Source organism: Aythya ferina (assembly GCF_964211825.1).
Source record: "Aythya ferina genome assembly, chromosome: 22".
NCBI lineage: Eukaryota > Metazoa > Chordata > Aves > Anseriformes > Anatidae > Aythya > Aythya ferina.
In genome coordinates, this window is record NC_140320.1 from 5,624,458 (window position 1) to 5,646,331 (window position 21,874).

A 21,874-nucleotide genomic window follows, 5' to 3' on the forward strand; every position below is an offset into this window, starting at 1 on the left:
TGCACTCCTGGATGGCTTATCACTATTTCCAAGTGGACATTTGCTTTCACATAGCCCCTCACTTCCAGCATTAGCATTCTGGTTTTGATGTCCCTGTACCTCTCAATCCTTTTGGTTCTAGTAGCTTGGTAATGGGCAACACATGACACACAGAGACGCTGAATAGTCAACATATGTTCTTGCATATGGCATATATCATGAAATCTCCGATGTTTATAAGCATATTGAAAGGTTTCTAGTCACGCTCCAGGACACAATCCAGTTCTCAAAAAATTAACAAGCAGAAGAAACTCAATGTGAAACCTTTCCTGATGCAATTCTGTATCTTACATCGCGTTTTAAGATTTAAGAATGCCATGGAAAAAGGCAAATAAAAGTAAATTGAGAAATAGATGCAGTTCTGTTTTTAAATATAAACATAGCTTAAGGAGGTATGAACTCTAGTCACTGGAAGCCAGTCCCTAGTCTGAATGTGTTTGCTCTTGGTCCTGTTGAAGCAGTAAAGCATGTTTCTGGGTTGTCTTACACGTATGGCATGAAATGGTCCATGTTAGTTATTTCTATTAACGTGGTATTAACGACAAATGGAGTCATCTGCCAGTGACTGTGGTACCTCACAGCATCTCCAATGATGCAATTTTAAGCTCATGAATTATATAACGTAGAACACTGCTGGAACGTTATATGTGCAGTGAGACCAGTTCTGCCAGACAGATGAAAGACACCCTTTCCCAAAGTAATGGTGAAGTATAGAAATTTTTTCATGTATGTCTTAGTTTTTCTTCAGTGAAATTACGGGGATGCAGAAAAAGTTTACCTCTGACTGATGCGATACACCGGGTATCAAGCATGTCATAAATCTTGTTATCACTCCCATATGGAAGCTTGTAATTGGCACAAGACAAACAATTTACACAAGCTGTTCAGGTAAGTGCTGTTGCCGAAAATGCATGGGGAAGTGATTTTTTTTTTTCCAGATCCACATGAAGGTTAAAAACGCAACAAATGCAATACAAAATAAAAAATTAAGTCAAAGTTAAGAAACTTGAAGGAGCACTCCTCCATTATATCCCTAGTTACCTAAACATGGCAGGGATCTGACTTTTAGGGACCCAAGGCAGACATACAGAACAACACGTTAACAGCCAGGAGATACAAAATGTGCCCAGGCTTCCTTTACCCCACCACATGCTGCCGTGACAGCTAGAAATCCAAAGGGGAGTCCGGTGCTGGAAAGTCTCCGAAGGAAACTCTTTGCTTCTAGCAAGATGAATAATACACCTGTTCCCTAGTCGTGAGCAAACACTACAAAGGAATAATTAGAAACTATCTGACCTGAAACCCACATGCCCATTACTGTGGTATTTTTCCACCTACCACAGGTGAAACAGAAGATGGGCTGGACCTGGAAGGGAAGGGGTGGAGTGGCAGCACAAGATGCTGATTTATAAAGCACCAGCAAACAGTGCTCTTTCTCCACAGGCTTTGGACAACGAACCCGTCCTGCCTGAAGGATGCCAAAGCACAAGCAGGATTCCAGCTAACGTCTGCTTGTCAGCTGAGAGGGAACTACAACCTCTGTGAGCTTTTGCACTGCAGTAGCCTGAAGTGCTCTGAGATACCCTGTGGTTCGGCTGAGCTTTTGCTTTTCATCCACACCCTTTGGCTTGGCTGTTTCATTCCATCAGCAAGGGAATAAAATCACCAAGATGGTAAAGGTGAGTACACTGTTCACCAGAACTACTGCTACTGCACAGGTTTCTTAAGAATAAGCACTGAATTAAGTTTTAATATACATGAATGTGTTATAATTGTGGGCTAAGTGAAAATGGAACTGGTACTAGACAATGCTGGGCATCCAGTGTAACTACTAAAATTTTCACTCTAAAGAGGAGTGAATTTCTAATCCTAAAAAGTAAAGACTGGATAGGAAATGCTTCTAGGAATGGCTAGTTTTGTAATCAACAGCTTTATGAATGATAGCTCTTTTGCAAATGCCAAAATCTGAGATTTTATGAAAATGTGCAGGTTAAAGGTTACGTGTATATCATGCACAGTGATCTGCTGATTTTACTGACTTCATGAATTTTCTTTAATCTCTTCCTGTGACACTCTTGCAACAAATAGTTGTTTTCTATCTGTCCTGGTCTCTACTTTCTAGAGATTTGGAAAGCCAAACAGATTTTGGGTTGGATAGTTAAAGGGAGGAGGAGAAGTGTGAAGGAAAAATCCCAACCGATAATCCAGACTAAATCTTCCACAAGATAAAAAATCAGAACATCTTGTAAGAGAGATGTTCTTTACCTGGGATATGTATCAAACAAATCCAAGTGCTTTAGGGAGAAGGATTCTAGACTTGTAACTGCTCAAACTACCACCAGCTCTTAGCTTTTCCCTTCCCTCCTTCCTCAAGATACAACTTCAAGATTTCAACATTCTTCTAACTAAAGGGCATTGGAGGACAGGACAGGGTGCCAGTTTTGAATTCATAATAATAGCAAGATATCTGAAACCTTTCTTTTCCTTGTTGTTTCCATCACCTGAGCTGTCTGGTTTAGTCTGTATGTAGGATGTCTCCTTTCAATTCACCCGAAACATTACCTTTGCAGAACAGCTCTGAACATTGACATCTGTCCTACAAAAATGTGTATGTACTTGTTAGACAGACCGGTAACAGCAGCAGCAGCATACGAGTGCATCCATCTCGCTAGTAGAGCACACCATCAGATAAGATCCAGTATGACTCTCACAAAGCTCTGATGGTTAATCTCTAAGGAAGCCTCTGAAATGGGGTCAACCAATAGTTCTTCCAAGGAATGGCATGTAGCTTACAAGATAATTAATATCTGGAACGTTATGATTATAGAAGCTGGTAAATTGGCAACACAGGAAGTTTGCCCTTCAGACTACGGTGTTAACTTAAACTTGGGAGGCAGCAACATCCCCACCCCCTCAAGTTATCAATAAAAGCAGAACATCAGGGGTTTGGCAGCATCCCTCTGTTATTTAGCAGTCTCCTGTACCTGCCACTAGATTGACAAGTATGAGTAAAGAGAGAAGGCAGAAGTAACAGGCTTGGTTCTCCCTGGCAACCATTATGCTGTTTGCCTCAATTTCTATGTAATCCATTGTAAATGTGTAAATATAAATGTTAATTTTATTTCAAAAAAAAAAAGAAAAAAAAAGAAAAAAAGAAAAGTTAGTCACATATCTAAAAAGCTCCAGGAATAGCCAAAGAAAAAAAGTTCTCATTTAAATTTTTTCCTTCCTTTTCCTTTACTCTTCACTTTTCTTTTAAACAACTTTTGCTTTTATCTCCTCTTTAGAGCCAATACATGACAATGGTTTTCAGTGGTAATCCTGAGATCATAGGCAATATTCATATGCTTTGTGTTAGATCATGAACTACTGGAAGTGTTGCACTCTCTAAAGGAATCACTGTCAGTTACATATGCTGAAGACCAGATCATGAGTAATCTAACACTTGCTCTAGAAATCTCAGGACAAGAACTAGTGCTCTAAGTTGCCAGCAGAAAAACAAAACAAAAAACAACCAAACATAAACCAGTAGCTGTTTGTAACTTATCTCAAAAAAAGTGAATTTGTCAGTCTGAAATGTTTGCAGTATTTTTTACTGCTTCCTTCTAGTTGCAGCAGGTGCTCACACCAATGCCAAAACTTTATTTCTTCTACAGAAAAAGTCTGATGTTTACTCGATTGAGATCAGTGGAATAAAAGATCTGGAAAAAACAGAGACTGGAGATGAAGAGAAGTACAAAGACCTGAAAGGCAACAAGAAGAAAAAGAATGAAGACCTTAAGAAAGAACTGGACCTGGTGAGTGTTGCTAAGCTCCAGCTTCACCTGGCATTTTAATGGCATATTATATGAAAATCATAATAGGGAAGAACTGCCTTCCTCACTGTCCTGAAGTCTGCCAGAGAAAAAGTTGCGCGGGATTAATACCTATAATGAAAGAATGATCCTGGCTTACTTAAACTACCAATGGTACAGAACAGTATCTCCCTACAGAGATATTCTCTGTATTCTCCCAGATGGAGTTACTATAATCAGCATTTCCTCTGAACTGCCACCTGTGCATTCAGCCAAGAAACAGAGGGAAGAGAGAAGCAAAATATCTTGCTCTAGATTTCTAGCAGATCTAAAAGCATGCCTCAGCTTTAAACACAGCTTTTCCTCCCTGAATTGAATGCAATGTACTTCAAGGACAGCACACTAAGCTCAAGAAACCTGTATTTAACTTCTGGGTCGCTCCTGACTTGACAACTGATCTTGGAAACCTTGCTTCCGCTCTGTATGTTTCAGTTTCCCAATCTGAAAAATGAAGGTAATTATACTGACCTCTTTTCTGAATTGCTTTAAGAGCAACTAACAGCAAAGGCTATTTAGGGGTTAAGATAATATTTCAAAGGTAAAGAGAGCCCAAAATGGGCCATCAATTTATCCAGCATCTTTCCGAGACCTATTCAGTACCAGCTAAATAATTCTCAGTGTATCTTCTGCTTGCTATCAGGGGATGTAACATTACTCTCATGTTTCTAAAGTGAAACCAAAGCACAGACAAGTTAATTGACTCATCCAAGTACCAATGAATCATTCTGTGAAAACAATTGTGAGAACTCACAAATTCTTGGCTTCTAAATCTCAGTTGGGCACAAGTTATAATTAGGTCAATGATACCACAGAGCTGTTACTGCAGAGAAAGGAGAAGAGCTTTCAGACTTCCCTCTCCCATACGCCTTTTAAACTGTGTTTAGACCCTGCTGCTTTCTTTCTGCAAGACTGTGGCAAATCATTTCACAAACCTTACCTTGTCAATCAGATGCAAAGATTGTTGTCACGCATATTCCAACACCACACCCTTTCTTCTATCAACAACATCACCCATGGTACTGAATGCATGGTCCTGTAGCATGCATGTAACGAGGAACTACTCAACAGAAAGCAGCACACACATTTGTGGCAAACAGTAAGGTATTAACACGAGAACACCATTCTTTTCTTGCGATAGATTTGCTGGAGGAGGGAGATATTTACAAAAGTACACACAAAATCTAAAGAAAATGCTATCTTCCAATGGTGTGTACACTGCTAGCAGCTCCCCCCAACCTTTCACATTTATCAGTTAAGGTTCTTGATTCCACATAAGACCAACATTTGTGGTGAAACACATCTTACTTCTGTCAAGAGAAGACAAGAAGAAATGCTTTGCAAACAGTTAAAAACGAGCTAACAGCAGAGGTGGAAATAGACAAGAGAAGGCTTGTGCTTTTTATGAAAAACTGCATATTGCTTATTCATGAAAGTGGGATGTAATCCTAGCAACTGGATCTATGGTCCCAGATCCAGGCAGTTTGAACAGTCTCTAGATCCCAATATAAAATTTCCAACAGTCTGACATTCTGCTTACTATCCTTTTCTCTTTCTTTTGGAATCCAGGATGACCACAGACTCAGTGCCTCAGAACTGGAAGAAAAGTATGGCACAAGCATCAACAAAGTAAGTACTTAGGGCATCACTAAGAAACTGCCCGATTCACATGCCTTCCTAAATCTTTGGCTGATCCAAAGTTTCTTAAAGGCAGTGGAGAGGCATCCAAATTGAGATATGTACTCATGGATGCAGGCATGCATGTATACGCATGATGCACTAACTCCCAATAAAGCCTAAAATAGATAGCAAGTCAGTGTGCAGCACTGACCTGGATTTAGACTAGAGTTTTTCTCAAGTCTGAAGCAGTCCAATTTACTGCTTTGAAATAAAATTCCCTGTACAAAACCTGACCTCAAAGTTTTCAAGAAGGATCTCTGCTTTCCTAAAGACTGAGAGAATATTTATCAGATTTTGTTCAGATTTCACTACAATTCATTTTTCACTGGCAGTGTCTGTAAAAACCTATGGCAAGTGGGTGCACTGGACATTATTTTATCATGAGGGAAACACTAGATTTGAGAAGCTGTGCCCCTGACTCCCTTTGATACTTTACATTTGAATATCAAAGCATCTAACATAGCCAAATACAGACAATAATTTCAAGGAACACACGAACTACATACTTTGTTGTGGAACTACAGAAACAATAGAAAAAGAACAGATGCCTGTTTTTTCTCATCTTTCCAAACATTTAGTACAGGTGTGCTTGACAGGTAACTGACAGAGAATGAAAACTCCTAATGGACACAGCCACAAATTCACTGTTCCAGAAAAGCAATATCCATATCTTTATGGCAGATAACTAATAATAGCTACCCCGAAATCATGATTTGGAAATCAAAGATGCAGGTTACTGCAGCTGATCCATAACACTAACAATGTTTAATGAACAAGCAGCATGCCAATTTTATTTCTGAGTTCAGATAAAAAAATCTGTTTTCTGTGGCATCATTTTAAATATGTCATTTGCTTTTGCAGGGTCTCTCTAGTTCAAGAGCAGCAGAGATTTTGGCTCGTGATGGTCCCAACTCACTCACTCCTCCCAAAGCCACTCCTGAAATTGTTAAGTTCCTCAAGCAGATGGTGGGAGGCTTTTCCATCCTTTTATGGATAGGAGCTGTCTTCTCCTGGATTTCATTTGGCATTCAGTTTGCCCAGGGAGCTGAATCACCCTTTGACAATGTAAGTGTTTGAATAACTACAAAGTGAGTATGTGACCCTTTGACAATCTAAGTAATTTAAATACTACTTCATAGTTACTCAGTAACTACTAGGAGGCCTTTTATTCTTTCAGGACTCTCCCTCCACTACTGAACATTTCTGATAAATACCTGACATACCACTTCTGTCTATGAGTGCCTGTCCAAAGGTTTTATAACCACTTACCCACAATCATAACACTCGAGAACTCATAAGAGCAACACTGAAGTCTGAAAAGGACTCTGGAGCCTTTGACTTCGATTCCCTTATAAGTTGCACTCTGCTAGGAATATAATTTGTTCAGGTTCATGCCAGGTTTAGTATAGAGAAGGCTTTTTAGAGAAACCGGACACTTGCAATTAAAAATCCTTATTATACCCCAAAAGATGTACTTGATCACCAGCAGGGCAAAGCTCTTTTCTTAATTTGTCTTTTAGCGTGGTCCAATACATCATTTTAAGAGTCTCTTGAAACAATAGAGAACTATGAGTTATTCTTGCAGAGGAACTGCTGCTGAATGCATACCTTTAATTAACTGGGTTATTTATTTTATTGATTAGCTCTACCTTGGTGTAGTCCTTGCACTGGTTGTCATCCTCACTGGTATCTTCGCTTACTATCAAGAAGCAAAAAGTACAAACATCATGGCCAGCTTCAGTAAAATGATTCCACAGGTGAGAGCAACCAAGGCATTTCACTTGAGATAAAAACTCCTTCTAAGAGCACACCTCAAAATGACACAAGTCGTTTGTGTCAAGACATTAAGCAATAAGCACAACTTGAACCTACCTCTTGGTAGGAGATTTAAAGAACAGTGCAACACTCATTTTTGTCATACTTCCATCCCTTCAGCGAGCTCTTGTCATCAGAGATGCAGAGAAGAAGGAACTCCCAGCAGAGCAGCTGGTGGTTGGAGACATCGTGGAAATAAAGGGTGGAGACAGGATCCCAGCGGACATTCGCCTGATCTCTGCTCAGGGGTGTAAGGTAAAAAATTCTTTGTAGAGCATGGGGAGAGAGGAAAAACATGGTCAAGAGTCTTTTATAACATAAAGAATTTCTATGTACCCAGTACAAGCTATTAGAGCTTTAAGATCAGCCATTAGCTATTAAAATCACAGAATGCAGAAACTCTACTGAGATGCTCAGCTCATGCAGTACTAAGATCCCCACTTGGCAAACACCAAAAGAAGGCATTATGGCCATACCTTGTTCTAGCAATGCTCTTTGTCAGGACAGAGGCAGAAATACCAATGCTGTGTTAAATGTCTTCTGAGACCTGGAGGTAGATCTTCAAACCATGTTTTCTTTCAGGCTGCTACTTGAAAATCCCACCACCAGGCACACAACATGGAAATTCCACAGTAACAGATACTCTCAGTGACAACGACAATCATCTCAGAGAAACGGCACTGAGAGATTATGGCCCTGTCACCTGTTATTAAATGTGCTGCACTCTTGCCTTCTGGGCTTTAATTGTGTATTACTAACTTTAATATGGGCATGTCTCCATTTCATTAAAGGTGGACAATTCTTCACTCACAGGGGAATCAGAACCACAGTCCCGCTCTTGTGACTTCACCCATGAGAACCCACTGGAGACCAAGAACATTGCGTTCTACTCCACCACCTGTGTGGAAGGTGTGTAGTGACAGAGAAAAGGGCTCCTGAAATGACACATGGACAGGGTGCTACATAATATTGCTAACTCATTTTGAACAATTCTGCTTCAAGGAATTAGAATCCTCTAAGAACTTGTGGATGCTTCTGTGAAAGGGCTCTGTACACTTAAAGGTGTTGTCCCTATTATCAGAACTGAAAGGCTGTGTATCTTTGTTAACATACTATCTGTTCAGAAACCGTACAGTGCCCAGGATAATGACGCTTTCCTACAACACAATCAAAAAAGACTAATTAATGAAAATATGTCCTTCTTTCCCTTCACTGACAGCTTTAAGATTTCTAAGGGGAAAAACGTTATTCTGGGATAAAGTCTTAGTCACATTAGGCCAAGAAGGGACTTTGTCAATCAACACTGTGTACAGAAGACAATCTCTCTGGGAGCCAACAGACTCTTATTTCTTTGCAGGCACTGCTACTGGCATTGTAATCAACACCGGGGATCGTACTGTCATTGGGCGGATTGCCTCACTCGCATCGGGAGTAGGAAATGAGAAAACACCGATTGCTATTGAGATAGAGCACTTTGTCTACCTGGTGGCAGGAGTGGCCATTTCCATTGGTGTCCTCTTCTTCATTATTTCTGTTTCAATGCGATACAAGATTCTGGACTCCATCATCTTTCTCATCGGCATCATTGTGGCAAATGTGCCAGAGGGACTGCTAGCCACAGTAACAGTAAGTCTGTTCACTAATACATAAAAATTATCACTAAAATCTCTGGCCGAGAAGCAACAGAACTGTTAAGCACTGTTAGCCCTAAAGTATACCACCAACTAGCAGTACTGCAATAATGAAGAGGCTCACTTCAGGATTCATTAGGTAGTGATTAGGAATTTTCCCTGCATTGTAGTTTCTTCCAGCTAAAACAGCCTCTTAACTGACATAACACTCTTATTTCTATCCGCAGGGAAGCAAATTCCTCATACAGCACATGTACTTTGCTAGTTACTGCAAAACCTCTGATCTTAATAATGCTATTACAAAGGAAAACAATGCACTGCAACCAACCAGAAGATTTAAAAATATATATATATCTTTTTTTCCTTTCACTGAAAGAAAAAAAAAAAATCTTTCTTTCAGTGAAAGGAAAAAAAGTAAAAAAGCATAAAAAAAACAGAAGTATGTAACTTCATTACACTGTTCTGTAACTGTACCTCACTAACACCAAGTTGAACTTCTTTACTTCTGCCAGGTGAGTCTGTCCCTGACAGCCAAGAGGATGGCAAAGAAGAACTGTTTGGTGAAGAACTTGGAAGCTGTGGAAACACTTGGCTCTACTTCCATCATCTGCTCTGACAAGACAGGGACCCTCACACAAAACAGGATGACTGTTGCTCACCTCTGGTTTGATAATCAGATCTACTCAGCTGACACCAGTGAAGATCAAACAAGTAAATACGGCAATGGGGGATCTGGAAAGGGGCAGCTAGATTGATCAAACCTGTGATGTTTCACATGTACTGTCTGCCAAGCTGATGTCAATGAGGATCTTCCCATAGCCAAATCAGATATACCTCCCTGCCACACAGAAGCGTGGCGTGCAATAGTAAAGTCCCTTCTTTGCCATGTAGAGATGTGAACAAAAGAATTACTATTTGAACTCCATTCACAGAGAGGAAGTCTTGAGGAGGTTCTAATGCATGTCCATTCACCAACAGTAAATTTAGTAAGAAAACAGACAGAGAAACATCATCTAAGTAACATTGCCAGAAATAAGTAGCTGACTAATGCAAAAGCTTCTGTCAAATTGGTTTTCTGTTACAGAACCTATCAAAGGAACGATGCTCTTCTGCAAATAATTCAGTCCCGTTGTTTCAAACTTAAGTTTCTACTTCTACCATGTAATATGCTAAAGGATGCAATCTTTATTTTGTTTCATTTCAGCTCAGCCTTTTGATCAAAGTTCTCCATCATGGACAGCATTATCAAAAATTGTAACTCTCTGCAACCGGGCAGAATTCAGACCAGGACAGGAAAATCTCCCAATAATGAAGGTACAGCCTACTTCACGTCAACCTGTTCCTCCTCCTTTAAAAGAACAATACACATGAGTTGTTCTGTTTAGCTTCAGTTAACTCTTAAATTTTACTGCTTCAGTCTTCTGAGCTAATACTTGCTATAGGCTTGCAAAAAGTTTAAGGCAGGAAAAAAGACAAATCAGGTATCAAGAATTTCCATGCTATTAATTACTACAATTTTTAGTGTATTTTTCTGGACAACCGTTGCTTTATGTAGCTTCATTGCTGTTTAAGCACACAACATCTTATAGAAGCATGCAAGCTCTCTTGACAGAAGTGTATGTGCTATAAACTGTTTCAACCTCAATGATTCTATGATTCTTCTGTCCATGCAGAGAGTTGTGGTAGGTGATGCCTCTGAAACAGCTCTGCTGAAATTTGCAGAAGTCATTTTGGGTGACGTCATGAGTATTAGAGCACGAAACAAGAAAGTGGCTGAAATTCCTTTCAACTCCACCAACAAATTCCAGGTGTGTTTCAGTTTGGGAAATTAGGCCTGGCTGTTTCAGCTTTCACTGTTTTTATCACTATGTGTAATGCGTCAGTTTGTGACCTGCAAGGCTTAATGGGGGAATTTAACCTACAATAACTGCAGTTCATTCCATTTGATGGAAAGAATTATATTTTCATGGAGAAAAGCAGGAGAAACATTATTTCCATGCAAAGTGACCAAAACCAGAAACAAATGAGGATCATAAATGTTCTTTCAAATTTTGTTTGTGGCATGCAGCTTTCCATTCACGAGACTGACGATCCCAATGACAAACGCTTCCTGCTGGTGATGAAAGGTGCCCCAGAGAGGATTTTAGAGAGATGTAGCACCATCATGATCAATGGCAAAGAAGAGCCACTGGACAGTGAAAAAGCAGAAGCTTTCCAAACAGCGTACATGGAGCTGGGAGGCATGGGAGAGAGAGTACTGGGTGAGTGCAACTAGAGAAACTGTAAGAGAACTGCAATGCAGAATGGGGCTTTAAATCCTGGTATGAGACCAGTTTGCTTGGACACTTGCAGTGAGGGAGAAAAGCAAAGTGTACAGCCTCCTCGGCAGAGTGCTAAATCCTCAATGATGTGCTGTAAGCTCCCTGTGGCAGGGATGCCCTTACTGCTATATCCTGGTGCTGATCTGCCACGCTGTGCAGCCAAAAAAAAAGCCAACAGAAGCAATCCACAAAGGAAAACTGCTAGCATCAATACCTCTGCCACATGAAACACCGATTCTATATGCCCTTTGATTTGAAGGTTAAAATGATAGGTTACATAGTGCTCCATAAAAAGCTTGTGGTTAAATGCATGTGAGCTTTATAGACAAGAGGAAAGTCTGATGCTATGCTACAGCAAACTCCCTCCTTTCTCCCACTATTTCCTGTACATTTCATCAACTGTTTCCTTTCAGGTTTCTGTCATCTGTACCTGCCTGAAAATGAGTTTCCAGACACATACCCATTTGACACAGATTCCATGAACTTCCCCACCTCCAACCTGTGCTTTGTTGGGCTCTTATCTATGATTGACCCACCTCGTTCCACAGTGCCAGATGCTGTCTCAAAATGTCGCAGTGCTGGAATCAAGGTAGGGATCCTACACTGAAGGATACAGTGATGCTACAGAAAGACTCATGATACTGTAACTTTTAAGATCTTCCACTGCACTGACATTAAATACCTTTCTAGAAACACCTATCATGAATTTTAATGTTCATTAATATTGTTCTGAAATTGTAACTTAGAGAAACTACTTGAAGGCCCTGAGAGGGAAAATGGATTAAATTTAAATGGGGATCAGACCACAGCAGGTGTGGGAAGAACTCAGGAACTGAAAATACAAATTTAGAGAAACCGAGATAGTGTCTCATTGGATCCTCTTCTAGAGTATAGAAGCCATGCCAGCTAGAATTACTTGTTTGTAAACAGCATAAGGTAATAGGAGCAATTCTTGAGAAAGCATCAGGACACAGGGCTACACTTGTTAGGAACTTTTACGTATATGAATCACTAATCTCAAAACCATTCAAGTTGAAAATGACGCAATAGTTCTCCTAATTTCAGTCCCAAGAGAACCACAAGTAAACTTCCAGCTTGAGACTGAGAGGCCACCTAGATAAATAAAGGAAAAATTGGTATTTGGAGTTACCAGTTTCTCATTATCCTTGATGAGATGAATCCCAAGTCCTAATTCTGAGGAATTTTTCTGTAGTCTTAAGACAGATCTGGAAACTGGCAACTTTTTTTCAAGAAAGAAAAATAAGAAAAATCTTTGCCTTATCTGTCAGGAGACCTCATTCTCAAGGATCCATTTTACAATGCAACACTCCAAGAACTCTTTCTTTTGAGCATACGTCATAAATTCTTATGTAAAAGCTTCTTTATTGTGCATCGTTCCAATCTTGCTGCTCATGACAAGTTTTTCTTTTGCAGCCCTGATAAAATAGAACCAAAAGCAAGAAGTGGAGAACAGAAATCAATACATAGCTAATTAATAGTCATAATCTGTCTTTGTTACGTACATAGCACAGCCTTCCAAGTTCAGATTCCAAACTGCTTCCTGGTATAGAACAATAGATTTTTCAACTTATCTCTTTACATCCATCGCATATACATTTGTCACTTACCCTAAGTGCTTGTCCCTTCCTCAGGTTATCATGGTCACTGGCGATCACCCAATCACTGCTAAGGCCATTGCCAAGAGTGTAGGCATCATTTCAGCCACCAGCGAGACCGTGGAAGATATTGCTAAGCGCCTCAATATTCCTGTGGAGCAAGTCAATAGACGGTAAGAGCAGGCAGAATATAGGAGGTACCCGTGGCTTCATTTTCTGCAAGCTACGACTTCTCCCTCTACAATGCTTTTAGCCAATTTCTGCATCACAGCTGCTTTCTGCTTTTCTGGTTCTTGGTAACATTCCCAGCCACCTTGTCCAGCTAACAAGTCATCTCTACGTAAATAACTGTATGCTTAGGGCAGGGGCTCTCATCCGCATGGGGCACTTGGAAAAAACTAGTGACTAAACCTTGGCAGATCGTGTTGGTCTTTGCTGTCACTGCACCTCTGACAAAACACACGCATGTGAAAAGCAAAATTCAGAATCCCATGCAGTGCTGGAGGATGACCGAAGGATTAGCAAGTCTACGTTCCTCTTTCACCCATTAAATGTGAAAAAATTAATAGAATAAGAGAGACCTAAAAGCTTTTTACAGAAAAGATCCTCCTCCACTTCCACTGTCCTACCCTCCCACTCAGTTCTCTTTAAAATGCATTTTCTCTTGTTAGGTCTACTCAGGAGGAAGCTTCAATTACTTCCCTCTGTATCTAGGTAACTAATTCTGTCTGGATTTCTACAGCATCTTTCATTCAATACCTGCTGATAAACAACTACTGCTTCTGAAATTAACTCCATTTGCTGCTTTCCTTAAGCTGCATACATTCTACGAGCATGCCATTTACCTAAGCATTTGGGTTTGAAAATTTATCCAGCTTTCCCATGGCTATTACAGGGAAGCCACGGCAGCGGTAGTCAATGGGATGGAGCTGAAGGACATGAGCTTGCAGCAGCTGGATGACATTTTGTGTAACCACTCAGAGATAGTCTTTGCTCGGACATCGCCCCAGCAGAAACTGATCATAGTGGAAGGCTGCCAAAGACAGGTAAGAGGTGTATAAGGTTATACACGATATGGTGCTTGCACCAGGTAGCAGGGCAAAGGGTGGAAACCAATTTGCCAAGCGCTCCAAGCTCTGTTTATACTCTGTTCACTGTGCAAGAATGTTATCTAACAGCTTGCCACAAACACTGTCTTCTCTGGACAGATTCCAAGCCATTTAAATTCCTGTAACAGATGCTGAACTCTGATTGACAAAGTGAGCTTTTCCTACATTTGAATGGGCTGGAGCCGTACTGAGGGAGGGGGGTTGACCAGTTTGCACAAAATTCAGAGAAGCTGCTGCTGGGATGCTCAGAAAGCCTCCTGGGTAAAGATTCCTACGCAGTTTGGGAAGGAGCCTTCCCCCAGGAATTCCTTAAACCCAGATAAAAGCAGAGTGTTGCCACATCCCCTCATCTTATCTCTTGTAGCCATTTAGACCTATGTACTTCCCGCCCACAGGAATGCTCAGAGATGAAATGAGGTATGAATCCCACAAAATGTCACAGCACGATTTATCTATGACCAAGCTTTATCTATATTACTTTAAATGACTGCAAAACAACCCACAAAAAGCATGAATATGAGGCAGGATTTAAAGAGGATTTGTCCTACTCATAGGCAATATTATGTAAAGGAGCAGGGAGTGCAGCCAGCTCGGGAGACACAGGGAAAGAAATGCCACGTGTAGCGCTCAGGAAAAGGTACAAACTGTCATCAGGAGATTTTGCCCTCTGACATTTTCCAAATAGATGCTGCAAACCGAAAGCTCCACTACCACCACACCTGAACTGTACAGGAAAGGGGACAGCACAAGCTATTATTTTGTTTCTGCTATTTTGCCAGCACTAAGCTTTCCAATCAGCATTATCAGCTCTGTGGGTTTAAGCCTGATTTACCTGCAGGGGAAAAATTGCATTCAATCTTTTTAATTTTTCTGTTTTTGAATGGCCATGGACAGGCACAGGGTAAACATGTTCTGTACTGCTTAGATGCCCAAACTCCTAAGTAGCTTTGGCTAGGTTGAAGAGGAACACCCTATCCTTCCTCTGTGATTCAAGCCAAGCAGCCTACATGCCATGTTTAGCGCTTAGAGCTTATAAGCCCTTCTGTACATGGCAATATTTATAATTAGTGTCACAGTGTTAAATCCCCAAAGGGACAGCACATTTAGTATTTGTTTTAATCAGTTTGTCAAGCTTTGTCCCCCTCAGAACACTCTGTGTTGCTACCAAGCTGTGAACTCTTGCATCAACTAGAAAAGGCCCCTTACCTGCAGTAGATGGTTTAACTGGAAGGTAACAAAGAAATTGGCTTAAAAAATCAGTTTTGTCTTTTGGACTACTAGTGCAGTTCTAGCATAGCCTGGCAATGGCCACAAGTTGTTGGGCTAGGATACCAAGCATAAGCATTTCACAAAGCAAGACAAGGACAGATCATATTGAATCCATTTTAATCTCCCACAGATGCCAGAAATGAGCCTGGGTCTGCTCAGACAGGGGTAGACCATGTAAAAATAGAGAGATTCAAAAAATTTAAGCCTCCTTATAGCCCACAAAAATAAATTATGAGATTAAGTGCATTTAAATGCATCTAATTCAGGTGTTGTCTTTAGGATATGGTACATCCCATCCCTGAATTTCCCATTTCTCTCTGCTGCCTGGAGGCAGTCTCGATGACACAGACATCTTCACACACATCTGTACAGACATCTATTGCACAAAAGCCCAAGGCTGCCATGTTAATCCTACCCACTGTCTTTCTGATCACTGGTTATGTTTTATGTATGAAGAGAGTTCAAAATTTCGTATCAGCATCTTTCTTCTAGGCATTTAAAGACAGGGAGTGTGCTGAGAGCAGATGATCCTTACGGGAAAACACCATAACCTCAAAAAAAAAAAAACCACATCCGCATCCTTTTGTGTGTTCCAGGGAGCAGTTGTTGCCGTGACTGGAGACGGAGTCAATGACTCCCCTGCTCTTAAAAAGGCAGATATTGGAATTGCTATGGGTATTGCTGGTTCTGACGCAGCTAAAAACGCAGCTGATATGGTACTGCTGGATGATAACTTTGCTTCTATTGTCACAGGAGTGGAGGAAGGTAAAAATAATGTTGTTATTCACTTTCTTAGCTGAAAGCTGCTGGCAGCCCCACAGCACTGACCAAGACCTCCTGCTCCTTCTCTCCTGCATACCCCCACACCCTATTTTCTACCTGAATTGGGAAATGTGATTTTGGTATTCAGGAAAAAATGGGAATTACTTCCATTCACGAGACACAACAACCTCACTGACAATGAGGAAGCATTCTTCTCTCAGCCATAGTTGTTAAATAGAGCATTGGTCTGCTATCTCTGCTTGTTCAAACTCCAAACAAAGCACTTCCCATCTTGTTCCCATGCAGTTCTAAACATCACAAAGATATAAGGTGTTTTCTTTCTATTTTCTCTCTGTTACTTGCCTGCACTTCATCCTCATCATACTCAATCCATGACACTAACACACACTCCATTTCTCTAGCCACAAAGAGCTTGTGGTTTCCATTACAACTACACTGTGTTGTGAATGGGATTTTTCATCCACCTTTCTCATTGAAAGTGATTTTTTATTTTCATTTGAATTTTCAGAAGAGTTGAAGGGAAGGAAGGTTTGAAAAAATAACTAACAAAAAATGGGGAAACATATGAGGATAGCAGACATAAGCCACGACTATTTTCACTTCAATTAATTAAAAAAAATAAGGTTTCTTATTGCAAACACTGTTGACAATAAGCTTTTATAGAAGTGTTTCCTTTTCCTCCAGGCCGCCTGATCTTTGACAACCTAAAGAAAACAATTGCCTACACCCTGACTAAGAATATTGCTGAGCTCTGTCCCTTTCTCATCTACATTATTGCTAGCATTCCCATGCCCATTGGCACCATCACCATCCTATTCATTGACCTGGGAACGGACATTGTAAGTTGCTGCCTCAATGCTGGCGTCTTTTAAGTTATTTTTTGCTGAAATATCATGACAAGTGAGAGAAGCTGGGAGCAAAGGGACATTAGATTTAGTTGCCTTACCCTACAACTGAATAACAAACTAGTGAAAGGGTAGAGGGCTAAATTAAAAACAGCTGGGTATAGGGAAAGACGAGCTGGGGAAAAAAAATGCAGAGGGAGAATGGAAAGAAAAGACTTCTGATCCCTGCTGACAGGCAAAATCCAGCAGTGTGCAAAGTATCAGCGTTTCTCAATCAAGAGATCATACGGATTACTTCATTTAGTACAGGGGATGAATACTAGGCACTTGATCAGAGCCCGGTCCAAGGGATCTGAAGGGACACTTTAATGTTTTCGGTATCCTCTCACCCTCTGGGCTGTCAAAAGATCATCAGACCTGTAATAGAGTTTCAGCTTTCTCTCAAATCAAAAATACATGTCAATATAAAGCCTCATGGAGCCTTCCTTCATCTGCTCTGTGTATATCTAAAAGCCAAGTGTTCTGATTTCAGCTGGTTTAGGAGGAAAATTAACTCTATCCTAGCTTAAACCAGGACACCAAGGGAGGTAACAGAACCACTCCAGAACTGAAACTTGTCTGGTGAGCCTCTGAGAAGCAGACAAATGTTGCTACCAAGACTCTGATGGTTTATTTCTGTTGTAGATCCCCTCTGTTGCACTGGCCTACGAAAAAGCTGAAAGCGATATTATGAACAGGAGACCTCGAAACAAAAAGAAAGACAGGCTGGTGAATGAGCAGCTCGCTGTATACTCCTACCTGCAGATAGGTAAGTTGGCCTAATCTCTGCGACACTATCTTGCATCAACAGAACAAGACAGAGACAAGTTCATTAACTCCTTAGAAAAGGGAGATCTGAAATTAAAGTCTTTCCTCCGCCTTTCTAGGCAAACTTATTAACTCCCTTCTGTTGCTCATATCTGACAACACAACAGGTTTTATCTATACAGGTCAAGAACGTTAGAGCACCTAGAGCTCTAAAACTAACTTTCTTAGCAAGTTTCATGTCTTAGCAGGCATCTCAACACTGATCCTCAGTGCATTCCCCAGTGCCCCTAGATTTTGCATCTTCTCATCTCTCCCTCCTTGATTTGCAGGTATCATACAGTCAGTGGGAGCCTTTGTAACCTACTTCACAGTCTATGCTGAACAAGGTTTCCTCCCTTCCACACTGCTTGGTGTGCGAGTCGACTGGGAAAGCAACACTATTAATGACTTTGAGGACTCGTATGGCCAGCAATGGGTAAAGATGCACTGAAACATGCTTGCACTGTCTCTTACCCAACAGTTTCTTTAAAATTCTATTCTATCCTTCAAAATAGAAGTTAAGAGAAAGAGAGAGATTTAAATGTAAACATAGTTTTCGTCTAATGGTTCCTCAGGATATGTCCTTTAGAGCTTCAGGCCACCCAGCTCATTCAGACTCACTCATTTATTCTTCTACAATTCCCCTTCTTCTGACTTCAAGCCTCTGGAGATGCACCTTCTTCTCTGGACTTCACATTTAGATCCATCATAATCTCTCAGCTCTGCTTCTGAAGAGCACTATTCAAAGCAGTCTCTAGACTCTCCCTCCTCCTTTCAACGCTTCACTCCCCCTCACTCCCTTCTGCTTAAATCACAAGACACAAAAGCCATTAATAAATCAATATAAATTCCTCCTCGTACCACACCAGCGCTCCAGCCACATGACTCATCCACTGTAACTAGCGGACTAGAAAAACAGGCCAAAATCTGATCATTACCTATCTAAATCTGCGATAACTCTGCATTTACACCTTTGTAACTGAAATCTTACTATCAAGGTTTGCAGTCACTTGCATGAGATATGAGTGTCTGATGTAACACAACTGTTTTTTTCTTTTGCTTTGCAGACTAAATACCAGAGGATGTACCTGCAGTGGACTGGCTACACTGCCTTCTTTGTCAGCATCACAGTTCAGCAAGTTGCAGATTTGATCATCAGGAAAACACGAAGAAATTCCATTTTCCAGCAGGGTCTTTTCAGGTAAGTTTTGCAGGTTCTTTATCTGACACAAGGAAGGATAAGTTAGCCTACCACTGATTTGAGAAAAAAAAAAAAAGAAACATTAGCTCAATGATCTAGGGGTCTCACATTCAGTTGGTGAACAAAGACTAAACTTGGATTCTAGCAATTGCAAATCTCAGACAAATATTTTATTACACTTCCCCCACCCCCTTTTCTATGTCATGACAGAGGGCTTCTTTAAAGAAACACTTCGTACTGTTTAATCCGAACACACTTAGCTTAAAAAGCAACTCTCCATTCATTAAAACGGTTACTACAAAGAAGAAGGGAGTTTCCTCTGCAGACTGTTTTCTTAAGTTTTATATAGTTATCAGTAGATAGAACATTCAGACTGCTCCAAGCTAACTTTAGCCTGTCAGATAAGGAGATACCAGCTGGTCAAACTCCCCAAGATAGCACTGGCTACCCTTTGCAAAAGGTTCTGCACCTTTCAATCTCATGAAAGCTAGGGAATTAAAAATATTTACTGGGATGGAGGCCACATGTAAAGTTGGCATTTAGTCAGAGTATTTCTGATAGGAAAGTAAATTTTCCTTTCTTTATCTGCAGATAGAGAGCCTACACCTATGTATTTTTCCTTCTTACATTTACATTTGAGTCACAATGAGCACATTGACAATGCAAGAAAAAGACATGACTAATGCACGCTGCAGGCCTACCTAAAGCTAGCTTTAACCTGGGTAGGTCAAGAACAGTAGCAAGGAAGACACAGGAGTATGAGACCTACAGCCGTGCTACAATCTACCAGCTGTCTTGTGCTACTGTGTCTACATTGGTCATCATCTGAGGCAGGTCATGTTCCAATGATACTGAAAGTGGCCCAGCCTTGATTATGCTGAGGAATTCATTTTTCATGCACAGACAGACACGTGTGACCCTTCCTCTTTGTTTTTCTTGTAGGAACAAAGTCATCTGGGTGGGTATATTCTCCCAGATAGGAATTGCTCTGATTCTCTCCTATGGGCTTGGACACGTTACAGCCCTGAACTTCACTCCTCTGAGGTGAGTTTTGATGGCAACATACATCTCTTGTCCTTCGTGTATAAACAGACATGGACTTACCATTCTGCTAACAACAGATAAACGGGAACATGTTGCTCATGCATTACGATTCCAGGAAAAATATTTAAGAATATTCATTATGAAGAACAGGGTGGACAATTTCTTGACGAAAAAGGAAGTTATTTTCATAGTTCCTACAAAAAAGAAACACACTACTTTTTCTACTGGATTTACCATAGAGGATACAGAAATCTACTTGTGTATAACAAACACTTTAAGATTTTTTCCAGGATCGCCAATCTTTTGGTGTGATTAGATAACATTTTAGTTAATTTTACACAAGCAACATTTATTTTAAATATATCACTGTCAGAAATATTCAGTTTTTCTGCCCTCTTCAGAGGCTGTAATGCCACCAGGCAACAATCCCTTCTGAACAGTATCTGGAATAAATTAATTCAGTTAACTACTTAGGCTTAGGAGTCTTTCATGGACCTAATCTTATTTCTAACCATTTAAGTGCTTCACTTTGAGGAAAAAAAAAGGCCATTAAATCCAGATTCTCTTTTAGTGACATCAAATAGCATAGTCAGAGAACCAGAAATTCAGCTGAGTACTTACATGCTTCTGAATGTGAACCTCTTCTCCCCACTCCCAGGTTTCAGTACTGGTTTGTGGCTGTACCGTTTGCCATTTTGATATGGGTCTATGATGAAGTCCGCAAGCTGCTTATCAGGAGATACCCAGGAAGTAAGTAGAATTCTCTACATTTAGGACTTTAAGTTATCCCTTCCTTCCCTTCCACTTATTCACCCATGTTAGCTGCCTCGGACAGGTGCAGCAAAAACTGGACCATTTGTTCCCAAAGATTACTCTTCCTCTTTGAGAAAATCTCTGAGAGAAAAGTAACCGGCATTATTTTTTTACCCTCTCTTTTTCCTAATGCAGGCTGGTGGGACAAGAACATGTATTATTGAAACAATCCTTGTCACTGGACTTCTTCATCCTTGTGGAGAGCTGCTTCTCCACCTCACACAGCACGTGCTGCTTAAATGTCCTGTCTGTGCAATATCAAGCAAGCACTGGGTTCGGCCCATGAATGGGTGAAGAAATTTCATGTGTTTCATGAAGAAATAAGGACTTCAGTCTGACAAATTACCTCCCACTGTACTGTAAAGATGACGCTTGCCTGAAATTGAAATGCTATCTATTTTTATAACAAGCACAACTTTCCCTCCTCCAAAGATGAACTTTGAGAGCACTCAGAGAGGAAAACACACACAAAGAAAAAAACACCAGAAAATCCTAACAATGTAAGGCATTAACTTGCACTAGAGGTGTTGTTTGCTGATTTTCTTTTTTTTTCTGAATTCCAAGCAACTGCATACCTAGATCTGTATTACCTTAGCAAGGGTAACAAATACTGTATAGGAAGAATTTGATAATAAAAGTATTTTCCAGAAAACTGCTTTCCACCTTATTTTATTATTTATAAAGACTATGAAATGGAATGAAATGGAAAAGGATCTAAGCTCTGCCTCAAAAAGAAAAACAGGGTGCATCAGCTTTTTTATTTTTAACATCCATTAACAGATTACCATATTTCAAATGCCTGTTCAGTTTTGATAAATACATCTTACAAAACAAAACATAAATAAATGATTTATTCGCTTTAGGAACCCAATTTAACACTTATTTTCCAAAGACCACACTCTCTGGCAAAATAGACCTTAGTATGCTTTAAAAGTTCCACTATCATTAAGGTTTTGTTTGAAACCAGGTCTTTAATATGGTCTTTTTTAGCAGAGACCAATAGGTAACACA

General features: G+C 40.3%; 1 protein-coding gene and 2 long non-coding RNA genes across 3 annotated transcripts in view; 1 reads left to right on the forward strand and 2 right to left on the reverse strand.

The window, feature by feature from the left end:
* The window catches only part of LOC311422606, a 44,656-nt gene that overhangs the window by 11,242 nt on the left and 11,540 nt on the right, over window positions 1-21,874 (reverse strand). Inside the window, exons 3-5 of the long non-coding RNA XR_014685438.1 lie at window positions 20,672-20,775; window positions 18,894-19,028; window positions 12,966-13,104 (exon numbers count right to left, since the gene is read on the reverse strand). This is a non-coding gene — a long non-coding RNA (uncharacterized lncRNA). The remainder of the gene's footprint in view (window positions 1-12,965; window positions 13,105-18,893; window positions 19,029-20,671; window positions 20,776-21,874) is intronic.
* ATP12A (ATPase H+/K+ transporting non-gastric alpha2 subunit) lies at window positions 1,466-21,515 on the forward strand. Its single transcript, XM_084495807.1, has 23 exons — window positions 1,466-1,718; window positions 3,696-3,836; window positions 5,460-5,519; window positions 6,432-6,635; window positions 7,214-7,327; window positions 7,506-7,640; window positions 8,177-8,294; window positions 8,743-9,011; window positions 9,529-9,727; window positions 10,221-10,330; window positions 10,690-10,824; window positions 11,085-11,277; window positions 11,751-11,926; window positions 12,990-13,126; window positions 13,849-13,999; window positions 15,928-16,096; window positions 16,799-16,953; window positions 17,644-17,767; window positions 18,096-18,241; window positions 18,873-19,006; window positions 19,949-20,050; window positions 20,709-20,800; window positions 20,999-21,515. The coding sequence occupies exons 1-23, from the start codon at window positions 1,710-1,712 to the stop codon at window positions 21,025-21,027; spliced, it is 3,102 nt and encodes a 1,033-aa protein (XP_084351933.1). The 5' UTR covers window positions 1,466-1,709; the 3' UTR covers window positions 21,028-21,515.
* Window positions 8,329-9,619, reverse strand: LOC311422607. Its single transcript, XR_014685439.1, has 3 exons — window positions 9,491-9,619; window positions 8,868-9,024; window positions 8,329-8,542 (listed from the first exon to the last, which is right to left on the reverse strand). It is a non-coding gene; the product is annotated as an uncharacterized lncRNA (long non-coding RNA).